Source organism: Diadema antillarum, unplaced genomic scaffold (assembly GCF_040938485.1).
Source record: "Diadema antillarum isolate AM-2024a unplaced genomic scaffold, OU_Dant_1.0 scf00000038, whole genome shotgun sequence".
NCBI lineage: Eukaryota > Metazoa > Echinodermata > Echinoidea > Diadematoida > Diadematidae > Diadema > Diadema antillarum.
Window position 1 is genome coordinate 853,045 of NW_027270927.1, and position 25,418 is coordinate 878,462.

At 37.3% G+C, this 25,418-nt stretch overlaps 1 protein-coding gene across 1 annotated transcript in view; it reads right to left on the bottom strand.

The window, feature by feature from the left end:
* Positions 1-675: 675 nt before the first annotated feature.
* The window catches only part of LOC139710026 (serine/threonine-protein kinase DCLK1-like), a 43,664-nt gene continuing 18,921 nt past the window's right edge, over positions 676-25,418 (bottom strand). The window contains exons 3-14 of the mRNA XM_071621978.1: positions 23,257-23,353; positions 14,041-14,148; positions 12,837-12,964; positions 12,212-12,260; positions 6,787-6,931; positions 6,341-6,398; positions 5,399-5,518; positions 4,442-4,722; positions 3,229-3,306; positions 2,171-2,351; positions 1,508-1,621; positions 676-828 (exon numbers count right to left, since the gene is read on the bottom strand). Of these exons, the coding sequence (XP_071478079.1) occupies positions 724-828; positions 1,508-1,621; positions 2,171-2,351; positions 3,229-3,306; positions 4,442-4,722; positions 5,399-5,518; positions 6,341-6,398; positions 6,787-6,931; positions 12,212-12,260; positions 12,837-12,964; positions 14,041-14,148; positions 23,257-23,353 (1,464 nt within the window). The 3' untranslated portion in view covers positions 676-723. The remainder of the gene's footprint in view (positions 829-1,507; positions 1,622-2,170; positions 2,352-3,228; positions 3,307-4,441; positions 4,723-5,398; positions 5,519-6,340; positions 6,399-6,786; positions 6,932-12,211; positions 12,261-12,836; positions 12,965-14,040; positions 14,149-23,256; positions 23,354-25,418) is intronic.

The following is a 25,418-nucleotide window of genomic DNA, read 5'->3' on the forward strand; positions in this document are numbered from 1 at the left end:
ATGAAGCTTAGAATTCACATAGATGAATCATAATGAGTGATCAAGTGAATAAAATCCAAGACAAATGTGAACATCATCAAAACTTTAAACAAACAACTATTCACTCCTGATGACCTCAAAGCACACATTCATTACAGAGTGATGCATTGTTTATAAAACTGTTTTTTTTTTTTAAGCCATTAATTTCTCCATAATATTTTTGCATTATCATTTTGCTTTCTGGGGCTTACTGCTGAAAGTTTGGAAGTTGTGAATACACCAAACTGTTGAAATTTGCTCTCATCATTCAGTCAAATTATTAATGTGATTGTTAAATCCAACATCTTTTTCCATCTCTGTGTTCTAAACATTTTCTACTTTTTGTCTGCCACTAGTGAACTATTTCTTACATGGCATTTTATTACTCACTCATTAACTGAATTTGTCTCTCTCTCTCTTTCCCTAAATCTTTCTATCTAATTGATCTAACTTTTCACCAGTTTTCACTGCACATAATCTCTCTCTCTGTGTCTGCTTCACATGTTTTATCCTTTCTGTTTGCTTTCACCAATACTTGATAGATTACAATGTGGCAATTGAAGGATTCATACACGATGAAATGAAGACACTGAGCAAGAATTACATATGCCATGAAGACCATCAGACATTTGATTGACATACTGTTCCACTACTCAGACTCTTTGGTCCGTCTTGGGCTCCATACAAGGGCAAGGAGGAGATCCTTTAGAAGGTGAACTCATCCTGCTGGGGTATGTCCTCCGCCCCCTCCGCCCCCTCTCGTGGGCGACGCCCCTGGAAGTACTTGCCATCCTTGTCCAAGGCAGTCGACTGAAAGGTAATGGACAAAACACAGAAACTTGAAAGCATTCTTCAGGGACCTGAAGATCTCCTGTAGAGGGTAAAGCCTAATATCAAAGTGTTTGAATTGTAAAATCGTACTTATAAAGAAAATGGTTACAACTTTTTTTTCTTGCATAATCTCATCATGTCTTGGTATTGTTTGTCATGCTAAGAAGCAAAATCAAATTAGATTAATGCAACCTCTCTCATGAAAAACCTATTAAAAATAAATAAATAGATAGAAATAAAAGCAAAAAATAGCTAAAAACAAACTTGAATAAATAAGAAATACCAACTCTTTAGGTGGTTTATCAAACATAGGACTTTGCTTTAAGCTAAGGATCTTTTTAGGTTTCAGCTGATGTAATTCAGTATTGGTGCGCATTACCAACTACACATCATCTGCCAAATTATTGGTTTGGTTTGGTTTGGCCATCAAAGCCTTCATAACTTTGAACATCAGGGTGACTCACTACTAAATATAGCTGGTAACAATGACAGGGCTGACTAAACACAAAAGGAGAATAGTGAAGTGTTGTCAAATTGGTCGAAAATCAATGCAAAGTGCAATGACCCACATCTCTATCATTGCATAGTATGATTGGGGTGTTTTGCTGATTTGATGTAAAATGATGAAATATGAATATATTGGAAGGGTTATGCATACAGTGATGACAGCGATGCCGGCTGCGTTGCTGGACATCTTTGGCTTGAGGGTGAAGTTGACGCTCAGCTCCCTTGAGACGTCGATTGGCACATCTCGGTTGATGGCATCGTCATCCTAGGGATGGGAGGAAACCATGGCAACGATGAGGATGTGGTGGTAAGTGGTAGAGGTGACATGAAGAGATATCAAAAACGATTTTATGTATTCATCTTAAAATATCGGAGGAAAGAAAAAATGACATTATTGATTATGATACATCCTACCAGACATGGATTCTGAACTGGGCAGTGCACAGTAGCAACTCAGTGGGTTTGCCAATTTGCTGGGTGATTTTCACATAATGTGATTGATCAGATAATTTAGAATGTGTGTGCACATATGTGTGTGTGTGCGTGTGTGTTTGTGTTATGTATGAATGTACGTATGTATGTATGTATGTACTACAGTACTGATACTACTGAGTCTACCAATGTTTTTTGTAATGACCAACTGTAATAATGATCAATTGGAAACGATTATACAGTGTGCTACACAGGACTTGCATATATAATATGTGTAGGTAAAATAACACTACCACTCATTGTAACTAATGTAGATATAGAAGGTGTAAGAGGGAGAGATATAGGAAAAAATTCAAGCCATCATGGCTGATGGTCAGCTTACCCTGACCCAGGGGTGATCCATGACATCAGTAGCCGAGAAGCGCTTGTCTGCATCTCCCTCCAGCATCCCGGTGATGAGATCCTTGGCTGAGATGGAGATCTCATCCCAGTACGGTGAGTCAAAGCTGTAGTCGCAGGCGACTATCTTGTCAAACAACTCCTCTTGATTGTTTGCATCGGTGCTGTGAGTCACAAACAAGGTAGATACACGATAACAAAACTTTCCATTTCATAGCTCACCAAATTCATTCTGATTTGAATACAGTCAAAATAGGCTCTTGTTTAATTATTGTTTGTTATTTGTTTTGTTAAACTGTGTGGGTTTGTAAAACTTTATGACTTGAGGAACTTCCCTATACAAGGATCAATTCTTAAAGTCCACCACCCAGGGCTGAATGGCATAAATCATCTACAAGGCACCACGTACAGTCTCTACTTAATGTAATTTGAAGTCTTTGTTTGACATTGATCTTGTCATTATGAGACCATGGTTTAAAGAAGGTAAACACATCTTGATACTCATGTTCAAACTATCCTAAACATATGGCCAAGAAAGCAAGTTGGGGGAAATGTGAATATTTCATCTCTTTTTTAGTCATTATATTATCAAGCAAAGAAAGAATTTTATCTATTCAATCAAGCAAAAGATATACACCAAACTCTTGTTCAATATTATGAAATGTTTTTCACACAAATTGTCATCATTATTGCCCTTATGTCCCTTCCCCTTTGAGATCCCCATGAATTATTTGCATGCATATACATGTATATTATACTATAAGGCTGAAATCCGAACTTTCCTTTCACTATAATAATGCCATATTAATTTGAAGTACATGGTATATGCCACAAACAGCTGTATAATAATATTATACTTGTCCCTTAATTTTATCATTCATATTTCGAGATCTTTCCACAGCAATATTCCAGGGTGTATTTTTCAGCTGAGGAAGCCACTAAAAGTGAGAGAGATATTTGTTGCAAGCATAATGACCCATATGATGAAATGAAGCCGAATGAAATCTGCAAAAAAAAATAAATAAATTCTTTATATTTTACCTTCTAAAAGGTGGAAATCCACACAAGAGGATGTACATAATGACACCAGCTGCCCAGATGTCTACTTTCAGACCATACCTGCAGGGAAAGAGGGGTGAATGTATCGCAAGGTTTACTAAGAGACTGAAAACATGAGGAAGAATCTGGCATCATATTAGCATGCCTGCATTTCTGTCTCTTTGGAGAACCTTTCTTGATGACACTCAAAGAATGTGATATCATTACCAAACACACATGATGTCACAAAGATTATCTAAAAGATTCTAACCCTTTGTGGAAAAAGGTTCCTGGCATGATTTACATAATTTATGCTTTATATCTCACAGTGAATGGATTCTTCCTACAAACACTCTTAAAGATAATATAAAGTTTTGGTACCTCAAAAGTTTCTCTGAGTTTCCTTGTCTTAGTTTCTGTTTCAGGTTAAAGTACCTTTCATATAACTAACACTGTGAGACTTACTCGCCCCAAAGTGCTCTCATGTCTTAGTAATCATGCAATAATGGTTTCGTACAAGAGCAGAGCGGGCTCTGAAAAATTCGAACGAGCCGTTAGTTTGACTCGACGCGGTACCACGAGAATCAATATACACGTATTGTACGAAACCATTATTGCATGATTACTAAGACATGAGAGCACTTTGAGGCGAGTAAGTCTCACAGTGTTAGTTATATGAAAGGTACTTTAACCTGAAACACAAACTAAGACAAGGAAACTCAGGGAAACTTTTGAGGTACCAAAACTTTATATTATCTTTTTAAGTGTCTATTTTGAAGAAGGAATGTCTTTCATTGAAACTGCCTTAGTACATCCTACAATTACTGCTAATGTACCATGCATTTCTATACTATCATGTATTTTTTTAAACATTACTTGAATATGTATCAATGACAGTGCGTGTCGAAATCATGCCAAATATTAATCACATTGATGAATATATCTACATCTCTATCTATCTATCTACCTACCTATCTATTTATCAATCTATTTATCCTTCTATCCATCTATCTATTCATCTACTATCTATCTATCTATCTATCTATCTATCTATCTATCTAATTACAAAATGTATATGTCTATCTATCTACCCATCTACCTATCTATTCATCTACTACCAGTATCCATCTATTCATCTATCTATCTATCTATAAAAATACAAAGACTTACAAACAATACAATGTGAAAGTGTGATGAAATAAATCAAGCCACTAACCCTGTTTCCATGATGATCTCCGGGGCGACGTAGGTCGGTGTGCCGCATACTGTGTAGAGTAGACCATTTACCACCGTGGCCAGTCCGAAGTCGCCCAGCTTCAGCGACTTGGTGCCATCCTCGTGTTCGCACACCAACAGGTTCTCGGCCTTGATGTCGCGGTGGACGATGCTCATGGAGTGCAGGTAGAAGAGGGCGCTGAACAGGTTGTGCACCATGCAGCTGGCATCACGCTCAGTGTACTTAGTAGTCGTGGTGATGGCGTCAAATAAGTCTCCACCCTGATTTCACGGAAGAGATGATCAAAATACACCAAAAAGGAGTATGAGTGGTCTGGTGCACTAGGAAGTTTTGAGATATCCATATACATAAAAACATAGTAAGTAAAAACAGTCAGAAAGTAGAATCGGTCTGGAAATTTGATTAAAAAAATGTAATCTATTCACATACTGATCAGTCACGGCATCTTCAGATCTCCTATCTCAAATTAGATAGATGAAATAAATAACAGGGTTCGAAATTGGCGATGGTCCGCTGGCCATTGGCCACCCAAAATCACGTCGGACTAGCTAAAAATCATAAAATTCTGAAGTTACTAGTCTGTCTGGCTAGCCAAAATATTGCTTCAGTGTCAAAATTGATTCTAAGTAGTCCGCCTGGCTAGTTAAAAAAAAAGTTAAGTGCGACCCCTGAATAGCAAATAAAATAGAAGTGTAGGGCACAGTCACAGCTGCATCAAAATTCCCTCTGATATTTTATAGCACATGCCACGGACTGATTAAAAGTGCCGACATTCTCACGTAGCAAAACATGGTTTACATACGCGATACACATTATCAAACAGCTGCAAATTAATGGAAAATTTGAGTACAACATTCCAGCCATCGTTCACACAACTATGTGTGTGTGCTGACACGAATGAATGCTCTTTGTACCAGGAGCTATTGGTCACATTACCTTCACGAGCTCCATGACGAGATAAAGATGGGTGGGGCAGTCGAAGTCCTCGATCAGGAGGATGATGTTGGGATGCTTCACCTGTCGCAGGATGCTCACTTCATTCTCTATCATCTTTTCCTGTTGCCATAGTAACAATGAAGCACACAAAATATTATAGTGATAATATACAGATGTATATACTTTTCTGAAGAAAAGAAAAATCCAAGAAAGAATTGAAAACTTGTGAGAGTTTTCTGATACTGTTGGACTTGCTTGTGCAATTTGGTAATGACAAGAAAAAGGTATATACCATTCTGCATATTAAAAATGGAAATGAAAGTACAGTTCTACAGGCTAGGGAATTCCTAATCACATGTTCTGGTTTATTGGTCCTTGACCTCTATATCACACACACATATACACACGCAAATCTAGCAAAGTACAATAAGGTCGTTAATGCCTTCCTCGTAAAGTGAAACTTTTGGTTCAAACACTGGCTCCCAAAGTGAAATTTAAACCACAAACAATAGACACAAATATATGGTTTTCTTTTCTGACAGATGAGTTTATTGTAAGTTATTGTCACACTAGCCAAGGTAGACACATGATAGCCATTCCACATTTCCTGCTGATCTTCATTCACAGTGAATGACTGGAGCAGGCAAAATCATACTAGGGCTGGAGTTATATATTGTTTACATACAATCAATCTGTTTTGACAAAGAGTGGAACAAAAGCAATATTCGTCTTTGTCCATTAGTAGTAGTAGTAGTAGTAGTAGTAGTAGTAGTAGTAGTAGTAGTAGTAGTAGTAGTAGTAGTAGTAGTAGTAGTAGTAGTAGTAGTAGTAGTAGTAGTAGTAACAGCAGTAGTAGTAGTAGTAGTCCCAGTAGTCATTATGACAGTACCATTTAAGTAGAAGGCTTGTTTACATCTTGCTAATCATGTGCATGGTATATACCTTTCCTTTACATCTTCTCTTACTGATGATCTTCAGTGCAAACTGATCCCCAGTGGACCTAAAAAAAGAAAAAGATAAGCAACACTTTGAATATAAAGCTTCAAGACATATCAAAAGCAAAGATTAATTAAATGATTGCAGAAATGTAACAAGGTGTCCATAAGTAAATATATCAGACAAACATATCTAAATATTACAATTGTCTTTGAGGTAGACACATTACCAGGTAAAAATTCATACAGAATAGGAGACTCACAGAATAATGAAACCTTACATAAAGCATTTGATCTACTTGTCATCTTTATTCATGACTAGACAGGAAATGCTACAGCTTCAATAAGGTACTAATACCTTCAACATGATATCAAAATCCTGTGCACCATTTGCTTATCAGATCTGTGAAAAGACATATTTTCCAAAGCCCAACATCCCTTTCTCTTGGATACCTGTTCTTGCACTCTTTCACCACGGCAAAGTTCCCGTCTCCAATGATGCGTCCAATCTCATACTTCTCCTCCAGGTCTACAGGGATGTTTCCTCTTGGCGACTCCTCATCTCTCGTGGGCTCCCCGTAGTCAATGTCTCGGACCACTACAGAGCAGATGGACAATGAGATTCAGTGGTCAGCTTATGACCATAACGCCTGACCCATGACCATAATGGATTCTATGCATATATCATGTATATATATTATGGTCATTAAAGATGAAAGTCATCTATTGAGGTTTCATGGGTGATATGATCCGAGGAAAATTTAATGACTCTACTGGTATACGTCAGATGCTATAGCCTATCATGGGTTATCCTTTGGCCTCTGGCTTGTAGACTATATTGTAGCTTGTGTTCTAGCGCTGTGTTAAAACAGAGCTTCTGGGATGCAACACATTCTGTGTTGGGGACTTGAACTATAGCCTTATGTTTACTGATATACAACATATTACACCACTTGTACATTATCACATGCATAAATTGAGACCAGATTGAGAATGACCAATCAATATCAATTGACAACATTATGCTCCAACCCTATTGAAAGCCACATTGTAAAATGTGGAAAAAAAAATGATCATGCTTCGAAAATATTTGCTTTATAGTAGCAGAGAAAGTGTATATACTAAAAAAATATTGTATACAACAGCAATATTCTGTCAATATGATTTCAGGCTATACTGTTTCTCTTTAATTCCTGAAAGGCTTTGAAGGTGGCAACGCGATATGCAAGCTGTTTATTCTTCAGATCCTAATCATTCTGTTACCCTCCTCCCCCTCCCGGAAAAGAAAGAAAAAAATCTAGTAATCTTGAGCTACATTCATGTCTGTGTGTATTGTAGCGTCAACACACAACGTACGTAGCACATCAAACATTTACACGGATGCGTGATGCTTGTAAGCATGCACAGTGAACGAGGCAAAGGCAATTTGGCTCATTCAGTACTGAAGACTAAGATTTACATCCTTGAAAGGAGGCTGATGTCACATGAAGACAGTACGTTCTTCACCGCTGTATGTGCAATCAATGTAATGGCGTTGTGTTTGGCATGTTACTGCGTTAGTTTCCACAAGCCTGCCAATTTAGAAGGGTTTGCGAGTGGTTCAGCATGCAGAGAGACATTAGACCACCATGTACTTTCATGCTGAATGGCCGAAACGAGAGTCGCCCACTTTCTGGCGCAGCAGTAATTCAAGAAAGGCTGGGTGTTTGTACATGGTGCAGTGTACACAGGTGGAGAAAAAGCACAGGGGGATGGAGTTGCAAAATTCTGGCTCCTTATTGCTCAATTCCTCGCATCTTCTTCAACAATGCATAGTTCGTCTTGCATGTTATTGCTCCTGAAGAGCTCAGCACAATCCTGACATTTTTTTTCTTTTTTTTGAGCAGTCATTGCAGCTGCAATTATAATATTCTTATCATAAAATCATCATTATCTTATCATCTTTCTCAATATTATAACCTACATTATTATTCAAATGTCATGATACACATGCTCATGATGAGCAAAGGGGACTTATATGTGAATGTACTATTTCCTCGTGCCTCCCATTGTAGATAACTACCAAATAAAAATCAAGCATCGAGAAGGCAATTTGAATGAGAGAATATTGTATAACATGGCATCCTATTGGTCCTTAAAAGTAATTTTCTTGGTCACATGACTACATTTCTTATTGCATTTTATTCTTTGTAGTATCTGTTAAATTCAACACTATCCCAGAAAAAAAAAATCATTGTCAATAATATCAGTGCATATTTCATGAGCCCCATCATTATTTTGTTATCATCACACTGGTGTTGTCACAACTCTAATACTACAAATGCCTAAAGGATATTTCTTTACAGATCGATCGAATCCATCCTTAATCTCCACTCATAAGTGTAATATTGCATCAAACATGAGCAACCCTGTGTCATGGGTGTAATAACAAAGAAGACTTTTTATAATAACACTAAATAGCACTAATGTATCCTCATTATCATAAAAATGAGCATTAGTTTACATCAGTGTAAACATGGTCACTACCAATAACATAAATGACTTTCATCATCATTTTACTAATGTCAGCATTAATATCATCATCATCTTCATCATGTCATTAGCCCCATAATCATCATCATCATCACCATCATCGTCATCATTATCATCACCATTACCACCATGATCATCATCTTCATCACTGATAGTACCACCTCATCATCATTATCACCACCATCATCAAATATCACAGCAATCTTGAGTAATTTTCAATGTGCTGAGTATGCTTTGTACCCATGACTTTACTGATGATTATTACATAGAATTCCAAGTTTACAGCCTAGCAGTTAGAGCAAAAGACTGATTAACATTTACACTTACAAGTAATGCTGACAGCTTTACTATACTTCTAGGGATTTCATGAACTGCTGCATTCAGTTTATGTATGAATACAAAATGTATTACATTTGGTCTCACTTTGTGTAATCATGAAGGTAGACTTTGTACCTCCATGGTGTAATCCACACATTTGAAAATAATCTGCACAGTTTTATCAGGACTTGGTCATCAATTTTTAATGCCAGACTCATCTTGGCTAAAAGGTCCCTTGCTATGATACACCAACATCACAGCAGCTGTATCACTCATCCACCCTCTCCCATGATACAGTAGGATCCATTGTGACATCATCACTAGTCAGCACATCATGGAAAGTGGATTCAGCCAGACAGGCATGAAAATGGATTCTACCAGACGAGCCAGCTGGTTTTTCACACTCTCAATGGTGGGCCCAGACAGATTTAAGGTCAAGCTCCTACAAAGGGATGACTCTCTCAGAGTGACCACAGGTCAATAAAATCTACTCTCATAATTTCCCACCTCTGCCTCTTGTGTAGACAGAGTTAAAAGGAACGCTTATTGATTTTGGGGGCAGCCTTCACAAAAATTAGAAGGCTGAATTTGTATGGTGCATTCATTCTTAAATATATTGAATGACAAAAGCCCAATGCCAAAGTGTGGATGTGTTCAATAGAGAACATGTTTACTAGTATGCTACTAGCAGTGATTACATAACATGAAAGTATTTCAGTGATCGTTTTGTAAATATATGAAACAAAAATGTAGAATAACAAGGTCTCAAATAATCTATATCTGCACTGTCTCCAACACTTTGTCTTCACATCTTTTTGTCTACTATTGTAAGACTATTCTACTACTGTTCTGCTTTGAAAACATCCTATCAGGACAAAGAAAATCACAACAAAGCCAGAATAATAATAAACTTTGCAAACATGTGAAACAAAAATGTAGAATAACGAGATCTTGGAAAATCTATATCTGCACTGCACTCTAACACTTTGTCTTCACATCTTTTTGTCTACTCTTGTACGACTAGTCTATGACCACTGCTTTGCTTGGAATACATCATATCAGGGCAAAGAAAATCACAACAAAACTAGACAATGAATAAGAAATCTACACTAATTTGAATGATGGAATGCCATCTATCAGGCCACTTGAGAGGCCATTCAAAATAGCCATGATCTCAGCCACATGACCTGGATATCTATGGTTTGTGAGCATCAGGACTACCAAAAATCTGCCTACATGTAGTTGTTAGATTTGCACAAGGGTTCTGAGTTCTACTGCATGTCAGAAGATGTGTAGGAACAGAGTCATATGGAAAATATCTCTTTTCAGATGATGAAATAGCAGTTTAAGATGTAAAGACAAGATGTGAATGTTTGAATGTATTATGCTGTAAATTTGCCACAAAACAGCCAGCCTATTGTAGCACTTCTATATTATAGATACATGACTATTTACTCAACTCTGTCTACCACTAAAGACCTCACTGCATACAGTTTTAATGGTATTTCTGCAGGAGCGAGGTTGGAAGGGTTAAAAGGCAAAAGATTTACTGTAATATGATTTCCCTTCCCGGCCTTTACACAAATGAGGTGAACCATTCATCCATATTTTCTCAGATGAAGTGTTTTCCAAGAAAACATCCATCCCCACACTTAGTATCTAGGAGACTGAGAATGACGGAGTTGAGAAAAGGTTGAGTCACCCGGAGATGGTCGGGTCTAATGCATGCATGCCGATATTGACGTTAGCTTTATGACCGTTCTGCAATATTGAACTAATACTCCTTGTTTCAAGACGTGACTCACCGTGTGAATATTACACATATAGCGATGTATGACGTGCGCCGATATTACAATTCTCCTGAAGGCTCTTACATGTGGAGAACTCATGACCTCTTTGAAATTAGTCTCAAGAAATGCAGCAAGGCAGAGCTATTATTGTCTTTCAATATATGTGTGTCTGTTTTCTGCAAATGTAGTACGTCAAAAATTGTTGGTTTCTCATCTCTCTCAAATATTTTCTTTTGCATTTTACTCGTTTCTTCTGCAAGCATTCACGACATAATGTATACTACATAAATGATATGCTTGAATATTACAGTTCATTAGCGAAGGCTGCCAAAATTCAAACATTAAAATCTGACAGATTCCAAAAAGCAATCAGGGACAAACATAAGAGGCACATGCATCTGACATTTAGGCAAATATAATGCCTGAAGCAAACATAATTTTTCTTGTATTCTCTTGCCATGTCATGTAGAAATATCTATCTATCTATCTATCTATCTATCTATCTATCCATCTATCTATCTATTTATCTATCTATCTATCTATCTATCTATCTATCTATCAGTCTGTCTATCTATCTATCTATCTATCTGTCTATCTATCTATTTATACACTCGTATATATCTATCTATCTATCTATCTATCTATCTATCTATCTATCTATCTATCTATCTATATCTATCTATCCATCTATCTACATGTGTATATCAATCTATCTATATATATATATATATATATATATATCCATCTATCTTCATGCATCTATATATCCATCCATCTTTCTATCTATCTATATCTATCTATCTATCTATCTATCTATCTATCTATCTATCTATCTATCTATCTATCTATGTACATTTCTCATATATTTATAATTTTTTAAAGAGCCTCATGCTGAATCTTTGAGCTTTGGCAGATCTGTCTTAGCTGTAGGATATAGTGCCTAAACAGTAGGTGAAATGCATGTTTACTACATACGTAAAAAGAAAATACAAGGTTGTGTTAATTATGAACATGACTATTTTTCAGGGGTGACAAGTGCAAGTGGTATTTCATATCACCAAGATTCAGATAAATCAACCTACAGCACCTTTATTAGAATGAATGGCTTAAAATAGCAAGTCACATCATTTGAGTAAATGTGATAACAGTGAATATCTTCTGATACAGAATACTGTCACTGAAGAAACAGTAGTAAGTTTGAAAATGCATTTCCATAAGGTACATGTACATAAACTTACCTGATCCATTTCGTAGCTTGCCAGAGTTCGTACGAATCAATTCTTTGCTCTGTAAGAAAAATTGTGAAAAAGTACCAACAAAAAAAAAATAATAGAAAAAGTGAAAGTAAAATATGAGAGGCCAATCGGAAGAAATCGGCATGATCACTGCATGTGATTGACAGACGAAGGTCAACGGGGATGAAAGATTTCTCCAGAGTTTGTGTTTTGATAATTGCCTCTCGCGGTTCCTGACTTCCGTTATTTTTCCTGCTCCTAACAAATTGCCTTTTTCTTTTTCTGCCACCCATGGAGGCTGTGGGATGACAAGATCTAAAGATAGCTTGGGCAAAAGTAATCATTGGGGAATGACAATTTCATGTGATCATCGCTCCACATCAAAGCCATAAACAATTTTTCAAAAATCTTATTTTTTCAAATGAACAGCTTTGGCATGAATGGTTTCTTAGTTTCTTTGAGAGTACTTGTAACTGAAGCAGAAAGCTACAGTTAGTGTTATGTGGTCACTGAGTGATAATTCAGAAAAAAAAAGAACCCAATACAAACACATCGGACTGGGAGCTGAAGAAAAGTTACAAATGATGTACATTCAACGAGTCTCAAAGAGGAAGTTTGTATCTCTGACCTTTGACCTGACGGACCCTGTGGATGCCTTCCTCTCTCCAGGTGACTTCAGGGAGCCTCTCCTGGGCGTGGCTGGAGACTGGGGTCTGGCTAGGGGGGAACGAGGAAGGGGCGTGGCTGACCCATTCACTGCACGGTGAGAGGACGGGGGAATGAGACAATATAGGAAGATGATTAAAATTCTCACACAAACTCAAAGCTGATCATGCTTGCAAATATTAAAGGTTTTGCAAATTTCACAAAACTTTGCATGGCTGATGAATAGTATCTCCAATCGTTGTGTACAAAGTCTTACAGTAATATACCTCAGAGTTTTAAAAATATAAAAGAAATGGAAAACTAACCCTACGTCACTCGACAATATGTTTCCCTTTAGTACCACAAATAACTGTTTCAGGTTGAAGTACCTTTCATATAACTAACACAATGAGACTTACAGTACTTATGTCTTTAGTAATCATGCATTGATGGTTGGGACTTTTCCACGTTGGCCCCACGTCGAACCAGATTGTGAAAGAAATCTATTCTCCACAGTTGCAAAAGGGGCACAATTAAGGATTAAGATTCAACGGTAGATCACAAAAATTAATGATCACAAGATTTCGTTTTTATCATAGCAGAGAAAATTTGAATGAACTCAAATTCTAAGGCCACATTTATTTGGTGCCTAATTTGATTGGTTGCATAGACAAGTTGTCTTACCCTGTCATTTGCTCCAGGCTGTAATAAACACAAAGCTTAAAGGGATGGTATGGTACTGGTTGAGATAAGGATTCAGCTTTTAACGATCTGCAAGATACTTAGAAACCACTTTATGCAAGGTTATAGAGCATACAATTCCAATATGAATTCAAATTTTAATTGATGAAAATTGGTTTTGAATTGGCTGAGATATCCAAAAACAAAGTAAAACAAGGCAATCGTAATAAAAAAAAATGGGTCCCACCTTTCATTAGCATTGCTTTGTTTTTAATATCTCTGGCACTTCAAAACCAATTTTCATCAAATAAACTTTCAATTCTTCTTAGAATTATATGTTCTTTCATGTTTCATAAGAGGTTTCTCATCATCTCAAAGCCTCATCATAAAAAAAAGCCTAATCTCAACCGAAACCATACCATCCCTTTAATGAGACTCCTGCTTTTCTTGACACAATTATAAGGCATAATTCTGAAGGGAAAGATCTGATAATACATTAAAGTTACCTGGATTTGTTTTGGGAAGAGCATACAGCTTCCTCTGGAGGGATGGGCTTTTCAGCATGGCTCGGTCCTTACGAACAGCTTTACGATACGGAGACACATTGCGGAATTCTGCACAGAAAAGATACAATGAGAAATACATACAGTGATCAAAATGAGGACAGACAAAACATGACCCCACAGTATACAGGAAGATATCAAACATCTTATAGATTCTTAATTCTATATTCAGTGGAGATGTCCGATTTTGTAGACCCCTCTTAACAAAATCAAAATGTACCAGTAGTTTTAAATCATTTCAAATATGTATTTTCTTTGTAGTTTTATATCATGTCAAATACCAGTTTATGCATTTTCTTTGTAAAATTTTGTTCATAAAAAAGTTGAAGAAACCAACGAAATAAAATGAAATAAAATGAAACATTTGCAACAGATAGATTCAAATTTTGTGCATCACTTAATAATCAATCCATCTTGACAAGAGTGAAATGTCTTTAAAAATTCATTACAATGTCACAGATGTTCACAATCTATAACGAATGCACCTAACACATGATGTGGTCACTACTCTATATTTTTGATGCATTCTCCTATAGACCGATTCGGGTTCGTTGAGGGCAGCAGAGAATTTGTGGCACTGGGCGCAGCCATTAGCTCATTTTGCGGTGTCCCAGCCGACCCCCCCCCCCTCTTCTCCCCCACCCCACGGGCAACATGTTTATCGCGCACTTGTAACAAAGGTTCGTGCACTAAGCAAGCATTCGCGCACTCAGTACGAGACGCCCATTGGCTAAAGCAACCATGCATCAGTTTTTCATTCCGTGCGCGTGCTAATGTAGGGAGAAGGGTGGGGGAGTGGGAGGGAGGGTCGGCTGAGACACCACAGTAATGGCGCTGCCCATGCCAAAAATACACATAGCGCGTCACAGAATCGGTCAATAGGGTTTACATTGTGTTCCTTCAAAAAAAATAAATCGCAGTGAAGAAGGGCAATGTGTCTCACACCTTGTTTCTTGAACAGACTAAAGGTGAGACTGGTGTCAGCATCTAATTGCGAACCTTTTAAAATCCTGGCAGACATAACCTTTAAACATATGGCATTATGTAACAAAGGTGCCAGCCTTAATGTTCATTAATGGGCACTCACACTACTGTTACATCATCAGTATTTTCTAGACTTCACAAATTCATGATCTACAGTTCTCCTCCACCTATGTTCACCCAATTGGACAGTACATCTTTTCTGTTAACCATCTCTCCTTCTTCAATCTCCCACTTTAGAAGGGAAAAATCAACTGGCCATGAAATTATGATTAATGAGGAAAAGGAAAAATCAATCATGCTGTCTTCAAGCTGACAGCTTGTCTCAAGCATTCCTTCCAGGAATCAGTCGGCAGATTTGATTAATAAAAAAATGTTTCCTTGAGCGTGCCTGCACAAAGAAGACACAAAATACCATCCCCAAGAAAAAAAAAATGACGGTGACTCATAGAGCCCTATAGTGAAATATATTCCAGTGGGATGACACACATGACTGTATCGTCTTCTAGTTCTTGACCTCTCTACATGTCCTGCAGCATTTCTTGATAAAAGAGCTTATTAAACTTTACAGAGGTGTAGCTTTGTAAAATGTAACAATAAGAGAGTCTCTCTCTCTCTCTCTCTCTCTCTCACACACACACACTCACACACACACTGTATAAGCTTTTATTTTCGCAAGTTTCGGAAATCACAGTTTGATTGATTTTCACAAGTTAATTTCGTGATCCGATCGCGAAACTAAAAATACGAAAAAATGTAGCTATGTCCTGGCGTAATAATGCATTTACGTTAGTATCGGCGTCACTTCGCGAAAACAACATCTCGCAAAAATGTCATTCACGAAAATATCTGTACGCAAATATAACAGCTTATACAGTATATACTATGATACACACACTAAATACAGATACATATAGTATGAAGAGTTTGATTGCAAAAGAAGGTAACTCCATTCTTGTTTGAGTCATAACGCCATCAAAGCTGCTAAAAAAACAACATAATTAGTAAGAAAATATGGAATATTTTCCATCATAATTTCAAGAATATTCCTTGTTATGAAACAAGTGAGGTTTCACCGGAAAGGTTTTATTTTGTCTTTTTGGTAAGGAACTTACTTTAGAATGTGTAAAAATGGTGCTTAAGCTGTTTTGCGATCAAATTCTTACACATTTTTGCGTGTAAATACATACAGTGTATGTTATATTCCATGGGATTTGCCCTTGGCACAAATTTTCATTAACTCCTCTGCATTTAAACCACTTTGATTCATTTCAAGTGTTCAATGCATTATTAAACTGAAACTTTCATCTGTAGTGTAACAAGCACGATGATAAAACCCTACAGTGTGGCTACTTCAAAGGGATATTAATTGAACACTGGTTCACACAATAAATGGCAAATATACAAATTTAACTGTCACTTTTTTTTTTGCTGTCATCAATATTGGGGATTCTGTTCATACAATAGCTGTTTGTAATTTTACAGATCACATATTGCTTTCAAATTGTGACCTTGACTGCAAGCTAAGAAACACTAGAAAAAAATAAATTCTGGTGTCCCACCAACAAATTTAACTGTAGTTATGAATTACTGAATGACCTGGTGCAAAGTGCAAAATTAGCAATGTGAAACGTTACGCTGAGGACATAATTCTACTAGATTATAAATGATTTTTTTTTGTGTGCTAATTTTTCTCAGGAAATGTCATTGATCTAGAAATGTAGGAAAGGATGGCTCGGCAGACTCTCCGCAGCTTTCAAGCATTCCTGGCTCCTGAACCGATGACGATGTTACTGATCTAACGGAGGTCTGTTAACTAGGGTTAAACCTGCAGCCTCTCGAATAATCCAATTTCATTGTCTGGGGAACTCACACAATGTCATTTCCCCATATTGAGAGGACACACCATTGGGTTATTTGAGGCATTATAGAATATTCATGAACTCTGCAGTTCACCGAAAAAATAGCTAGACTGTGAGAGAAAGGAGTCAACATATGGCAAGTGATACAAGCTCCACTAAACACATGTGCATCACATAATTATTTGTCATCCTGTAGGAACAGAAAGGAAAACATCTGAGTAAATGATGAAGATGGGAAGAGATGAGAGAAAAGAGGGGTGCGGAGAGAAGGAGATGTACCGATAATGAATCTAAAAGTAAAGACAAGGATTGAATCGCCTCAAGCTGTATGTAAAATACGGATAGAATTGCCATATTTTCACACAATGCATTGACTTCATATTCAGAGGGAAATGATATATCTACTGTTTTGGGAGAAAGTTGGGTAGTCAGAGAACATCTATAGACAAACAGGAGAAGGCAAGCTAATTATATTCACTCTTTCGGGGCATTCGTTCTTTGAAGTGTATAAAAGCGTCACCTCCGGTCACTTGTTAATTTCCTCCGGGACTTGGTTTTACTTTCGCTCCAGATATCTATGACTGAATCTCATAACCTCCTCCCCCCCCTAATAAAAGCAAAGGAAAACTAAGTTTTCTCATGGAGGAATTCATTAAATTTGATCTAGTGGAGATCTGTCATGCTCTCAGAATCATATTGCTGCTTTTTTTTTTTATTAATTTGGCTACATTGACGTCTTGCTTGTTAAGATTGTAATTGAAATCTGTGTTTGTCAAAATATACGCATTAATTGCTTCCCCAGGAAATCAGTCATGATACAGAGCAAATAATCAAAATTTATCTGCATATCTGACATACACATTAATCAAAATATTTGTATCTGACATTGAATGCAGTCTTTATTCAATTAATTGATCTTTTTCATTTTTCTAGCATTATATCGTGCTACATAATCTGGAGAAGCCTTCCACCACACATGCTCTTTGAACATGCAGATTCTTAGACATGTTCAACAGATGCACTAGGCGATATCAATGAAAATTTAATGGGTGCCCAATAAAATATGAAACATTACTAATATTCAAAGCTTATAATCATCCATACTTTCATAACAGTGATGAAAGATACACACATGAATATGAAACACTCCCCTGCCTTGCTCAGCTGATGAGGAACTTAAACGTGCCATAGCTTTACCTACACGATGTTGCCTAATAGAGCTTCCGCTACCGCGTGATATGATGCGTGGGATCAATATGATTTGATGAGGCTGACAGGCATTCATCCCGACAGTTTTGTGGTAAAGAAATCAATGAATGGAAAATTGGATAAGCCTGCAAAGATCATCAGGATTTTTTATTATGCACTTTTATTATTTCCCTCCCGTATAATCTGGCCGCAAACTGTTTCTTTATTCTGGTTGGCTACAGAGGTATAAGTGAAGATGTCGTCTACATATGGAGGCCTACCACAAAAGGTTAACCCAGATAGTAACTGGAGTGAACATTTTTTTTAACTAGAATTTCACTTAAGGGAGTAGCTTTGATGATCAAAAAGTAATAATAATGATAATGATAATCACAGTAATAATAAGAAGTTACTATAATCATTACTAATTATTATTATCATCATTATCATCATCATCATCATTACCACCACCATCATCTTCACCATCATCATCATCATCATCATCATCATTACTTTTTGATCTGCAACTAAGATTGCTAACTATTCTAAATTGCTACTGTTTTGGGAACTGACAATTTTGAAGCAACACATGGTAGAGGATAGTTCTCTTTTAAACAAGTTTTCCTCTCCTTGAAATTCAGCTACATCTTTCACGTCAATATATGAACTTGAGCTTCCCAATATGAAAGCAATATTCGGCAGTCCTATTTTTAACTATGACAAGTCGCACAACATATTTCCCCTAACTACTGTTGCAGTAATCACCTCCATTTCCAGGAGGAAAAAAAAATCTCACTGCATCTATGAATCATTAACACATTTCTTTTAGATTGATTCTGTGAAAATCAAATCTCAGCATAAGCCATCAAGTGCTGCTATAGATACAACATTGCTTGAGGCATGCTTTGAGTACCACCAAACTATTTGCTGGAATTGTATTCTTGGATAATAGTTTCCTGAAGTACATCACAACAATTTCACTCAACGCATAAAATTTTTGCTACTCTGCTGTGTGCGATAATCCCGAGTTGCTACTGTGTGTCAAAACACCAATTTAGCAGACACAGACACAGACACACAGACACAGACACACACATACACACACACACACGCACACAAAGTAAGCCTACAATATAAAAATGTGATGTTCATGTATGAAACACGTGAACAGAATTTTGTCAGATCAAAAGACCTGTAACAAGAAACAGATTTGGTTCTGCCATGATCTCTTCCATTCATTACTCTAGACTCATATCAAATCTCAGTGTGGTACATGACATACATTCAGATTGCTGTTAAGTATTTCCATGGCCATCTGCAAAAAAGAATAATTATATTCAGCTCTCTTTCTCTACTCCAGCACCCCCCCCCCACTATCTTCTAGCCCCTCCTCTCTGCTACGCCTTCTCTCTATTATATATATATCATTATATTTTCTACCAATCTATATCTTCTCAGACTCCCCTGTATGTCTCTGCTTAATTTTCCTCTGCTCACTTTGTTCTTCTCTCCCTCATTCCCTCTCTCTATCTGTCCTTCCATCTCTCGTTCTCTCTACTATACCCTCATTTTCTCTCTTCCCGTCCCCCAAATCTACGATCATTATGTCTGCAGTATCTCCCCACATTAGTAAATTGGCAATGCATACATGCAGCTGCCAGTACATAGATGCCCCAGGCAACATTTTTTTCCCTCTCTTTCTCCTGCACAAACAACTGTACATGAAGCTCACAAGATTCAGTGTATGCTTAAGCAATGTGTCTGTGCATTTCACGACGCTATGAAAACGGTTGAATATGATTTTGTGTACTTGATGCATATGTGGTGCAATCGGATGAGTATCAATCACACACAGTAAGCTCCTGTGTGACATTTAGAGCTAATAACAAATATTCATGGACAGACAAAACATCTCAAGTGTCTGCATATCATGTAAGCACAGAGCTGACATTTCAAGCCAATTATTATCTGATGCGCTTTGAGTGGAAGTACAGAATACTGCAAAATGAAAGAAAAAGACCCAAACTTTAAATCATACATATTTCAAATCAGTTGCTATTTTTATATCAATCATCTAAGGAGAACACAATATAAACTCATAGCAGATGAATAAACATGAATGTAATGTTCTGCTGCGTCAGTATCATGATCATGAAAAGAGGATTACTACGTCGTATCCTTTATCTCATCTCTTTAAAATTGTCTTTCTCGAGATGTCTGTTTAAAGGGATAGTACAGTTTTGGTTGAGATGAGAAATAGGTTTTCAAATTTTTGCAAGATACCAAGAAAACACTTATGATATAGCACAGAGCATACCATTTTAAGAGGAATTCAAAGTTTATTTGATGAAAATCGGGTTTGGAATAACTGAAACATCCAAAAACAAAGTAAAACAAAGCGATCATTACAAAGTGTGGGTCCCACACTTTGTAACGATCGTTCTTTTTTGGATATCTCAGCCATTTCAAAACCAATTTTTATCAAATAAACGTTGAATTCCTCATAAAATTACATGCTCTTTCATATTTCATATGAGATTTCTCATTATCTCACCTAAAAATGTTAGAAACCTGAAATTAGGTCTCAACCAGAACTGTACGATCCCTTTAAGATATTCTTCCTGTGACTGGCATGAATGAATGAATTGAGCAGACAAGCTAAATGGCTAGTCTTTTCCACTGCTGAGATCATCATGTTAACTGTCACATCAATCCTATCCCACTGTGTCCAAACATCATGCCTACTATAGTCTAAAACTGGCAAAAATTGGATAGACATTTCATTGTAATGTCAGTGCATTTCTTCTTCTTAATATGGTGTTCCCTTAAAGACAAGCAGTGTTGAGAGGATTTCACTGTAACTCTGATGACTGGAATCTGAGAATCAAATTTGGAGTAATGGACAGATATCTGGCTACTCCGCCATGACTCATACATGAGCAAACACGGCACAGGAGGCTAATTTGTGGCCTAAATTGACTCGACATTATCAAATTTGGCCCGCAATAACATTTCACTAACAGGGCAGGGCTGGCATTTGCATCCAAACGGTGGCAGAGGTCTAAGGTGAAGGATTTTTTCCCATCTAATGAAGATAGCAACCATGGATTGCATACTTCCACATGATGCTGCCCTACTGGTAGACCACACGTAATTCAATATACTATGGGACTGAAGAGTAGACATATCTATATGTAACCTTGCAAATATGATACCAATGCTCCATTACAGCCTAAGAAAATAAAAGATATTCATATTCCCAAACACATGTATTTAAAAAATGTAAATTTTAGACATTAGTAATAGTAAATAAAGCACTTAAAATCAATGTTAATGGTTGTCTGTGTCCTTACATCACATGAAAAGTAAGTGGAATATTATTATGTGTAACATATATGTGTATAAATCTATGTATTACATACCCATATGCTGTGGTACATATGCTAACTTTCATCTAAATAGAAAAGTGCATGTTTCTTTAATAGTGGTACCTTACAGTCCTATTCTGATCTGTTTTCATGCCTATTGGCTAAGATCAGAGTTAAAAACTGTGCTACAAGGTACAGTCTTGTTATCAAGCAAGTCAGTGAGTGGGATACAAACATATTGTATCCATACATTCATTAGACATGTGTGAGTTTTTTTAGAAGTATCTTACAATCATATTCTAATCCACACAAAGTGAATGAGACACACGCCAGTGCATTGCACATGTCTTGCTCATACGCATCATCGCAAATCATTGAAATTCTGACAGTCGGTGCATCTGAGGGGGTGGCAATTCATCTGAGTATGTGTGTCAACGGAGCCGAAATGCAGTCAATCATATGATTGGGAGAAATGTGTTAGTATGCCGTAAACATCTCCGACCAGAGGCGACCCTTCGGTATGCCCGTCTCTGCATTAGTCCATCAGCTACTCAGTGAGAAATCTACATTCACCGTGTATGTGTTTCGCTTTGGCTGCAACCCACATGGCATTCTCTATGTGTACATTTCTGTCAGTATGCAGATATTCGGCGCTGTCGCCTTCCGAAAGAGCTCGAGTGCTGGGGCATTATGGGTAGTCGGTGGCTGGCATGAATTACCGCCCAGGTTTGTCATTAAAGGACCACTCTCAGTGATTGCAGGAGTGCTAGAGACTTGCAGCTATTAAAGATCTTAATAATTAGCATTGTTCTGATGGGTGCCATATGCCCAGAATTTCATTACAGGAGGCAGGCAGGATACTCCCAGTCAGTTTTGATTAGGCAAATACTGCTCTAAGTGGCATGCTGAAGACACCATATAATCCTTTATCTCATGCATGCAAAACCGATTAAATAAATCCCCATGCTTACTGCTTACTGTCAGAAAGTTAATTACATCTCTCTCGCCTAACTAGACTTCACACCCAAATATGATTACACAAACACTTCTTGCGTTACTGGCAAAGTCTGCATTTACTATGACATCACAAAGTCAGACTCTCTAAGAATCTCGATCCACTTGAAGTGCCATATTGATGAAGCAGCAGCAGGAATAAAATTATGCTTTAAAAGACTACCATGTCCTTCAGAGCTGTTAAGTTCTCCATTATAAACTCTAAGGATTCATTACCACCACTAATCCTGAGCATTTTTTCAGTCTGAAGCAAATAACACAATACCACATTTAATTCCCATCAAAGCCTCTTCCATAGTCTAATTACTACACTCATACTTGTGGAGCATTTGTGAAAAACATGGCAATGACATACTTTACTTTACAGCAGGCTTCTCCAACTCTGTATCTCATATTCGACAGTTTGATTCCTGGTCAGAAACAAATTATTTATCTATTTTTTGAATTCAAGATATTTCCCTTTACAATTTTTGTCCCAAAATGGCTCTCACAATCAGAAAGAAAAAAACAACAACCAAAAGTCAAAGATCAGAAGTCATCTCCCACCAGAATGTGAGTAATCCCAGATCACATGTGCTGAAACTGAAACAAGAGTATGATACAAATATATATATGACATCTGGTTGCCATGGATACAGCTCTGCTCATTCCACTCCCAACTGATGATGGAAAGAGATGGAGATGATTCCTTCCTCCCTGGGGGGGGGGGGGGGGGGGGGGGGTGGGGCCGTGAAATGCAGACTCACCTTCCATGGCCAAATCAAAGTCATCGTGGCAGAAGCGTTCCTGGCCGTAGGCGATGAAAACATCGTCGTCTTTGAAGAAGTCTTGCAGGCAGTGAATCTATGAGGGGAAAAAGATGAGAGGAGAAGAAAAGGTCACACAAATTGAGGACTTTAGGAATAGTGCAGCCAGAATTATTGTCCCATTGTCATCTTTGAAGATATAAGAGCTGAAGATGAAAATATGGGAGCTCAGTTGTGACTTCATAGGGAAAGTACAGTGAAGAAAAGTTTGAAGAGGAAGAATGATATTGACTGACCATTTTGTAATATCATTTTTATTGTCACTCATCTAATCTAACATGTTAAAAACAGATAGAATAGAATATTAAGGACCATAACAAGGTAAGTTGACAGAAAGAAAAAGAGAAAAAAATAATATGGGTAAAGAGGATGCCTACAGATGTAGTGCAGAGTAAGAGGAGCCAATGAAGTGTCCATGACCCGAAGTCTTCTGTACGGCACTATCTTCCCAATGAATCCATAAAAATTCAAAACGATGACTACTAGCAATCATGGCACCTAATTAAAGAAAGACAGATCTACACAGAGAGGAAATAAAATATTTTTGTGTTACTGGAGAATGTTGTACATATTCAATATAGGGACTTCTGATTGAAATAATTTAATATCTTTGCGGGGAGTGGGGGGGGGGGGGATACCCCTGCCATTAGAGACAATGAACAGTAACTGATGTATTAATTACATTAATGATTGATTCAGGAGGGTAGTAAGGGTGCAATGCATACAGCAAATTAAATCCCTGCTTGTTAAAGGTATTGTACCTTTTGGTGGAGGGTCAAAAGGGAGGATGGGATATTTTGGTATTTAACTCTTTTAGTCTCATTCAGAAGATCTTGACATATTCATATGTTTAAAATATGAATTGACATCATACAGTTAATGCATTTTTTTTTTTGAGGGGCTGCCTGGTTCTCACAGCTATACTTGGTACCTGCTTTGTTTCGTATCGGCCACTTCTTGCTACAGGTCAATTATAACCTAAAGAAACTATCAATAAAAGGAACATACTCTGCAGCTAGCAATGATGTCAAAGATGCTCTATCAAACTATAGCATGTACACTCCACTTTGAAAGATAAAGATAAGTGCCTTATCCCATTGAAGACTACCGGTAGTCCTGAGCATACTAAGACAGGTGTCTATGGGAAATGAGTTCACAAAATCAGCTGGTCCTCAATGGATTAAAGAAGATACATATTGGACATTGAAAATCATCATATATTCAGTCTTTGCTGAGTACAAAGGAAACCCAACAGATTTGAACTATATAACTCGATTAAAAAAAAATTGACCAAGCCATACATGCTAACATCTGGTACACTGTGCTGTGACATATAGCTATACTAAATGACAATTTCACAGGGATATCCTAAAGTGGAAGTCAATTCTTAATCACTGCTGACTTGATGAAGCAAACTGGTTGCTAAATCTTTCTAAGTAATCACTTGACATAAAAATTATCATAATTATATGATTTTATAAATTTACCTTGAGTAGCCACTGCTATTCTACCATAGGGCCCCTGCCATTATGATTATAACTCTCCTATTATAATCACTATATCACAAACAACTCTCTTTGGTACACTAAGTCATGGGCACTTCAAATTCCTCCTAATTCTACTGGGATGTCAAACCTCACAGAGGATTGACGTGAGCTGCTTACAGTGGCAGAATAATCAGCCTAAAACCTCAAAAACTGAGGATTACCAGTAATATCAAAATACCAGGCAAGCTGCTGTCGTTGTCATGGTAACAAAGCCTTCATCAGATTAAGTTCAAACCATCTTTTCCACTGTTCTTTGTTTAAGGCTGTATGAAAAATTGAAGATGCACCTACACCTTTGTACACCTGAAATCTGAATGCAGCATAAATCTTGCATCAAGGCAGTGACTGCGCCAGGAAGTACGTAGACAGAGAATACACAAAACACAATATCTCTACCCATATAGAAGAAGCAGACTGCTATATTGCACTAGTTACTGAAGATTTTGTAAGCTGCTGTGAGAGTGCGGGAGACTGCACGACACTTTTTACCCATCCCCCATATGACTTGATCTATTGATCATTCCAGCATGAACCTGATCACATCACTCCACTACA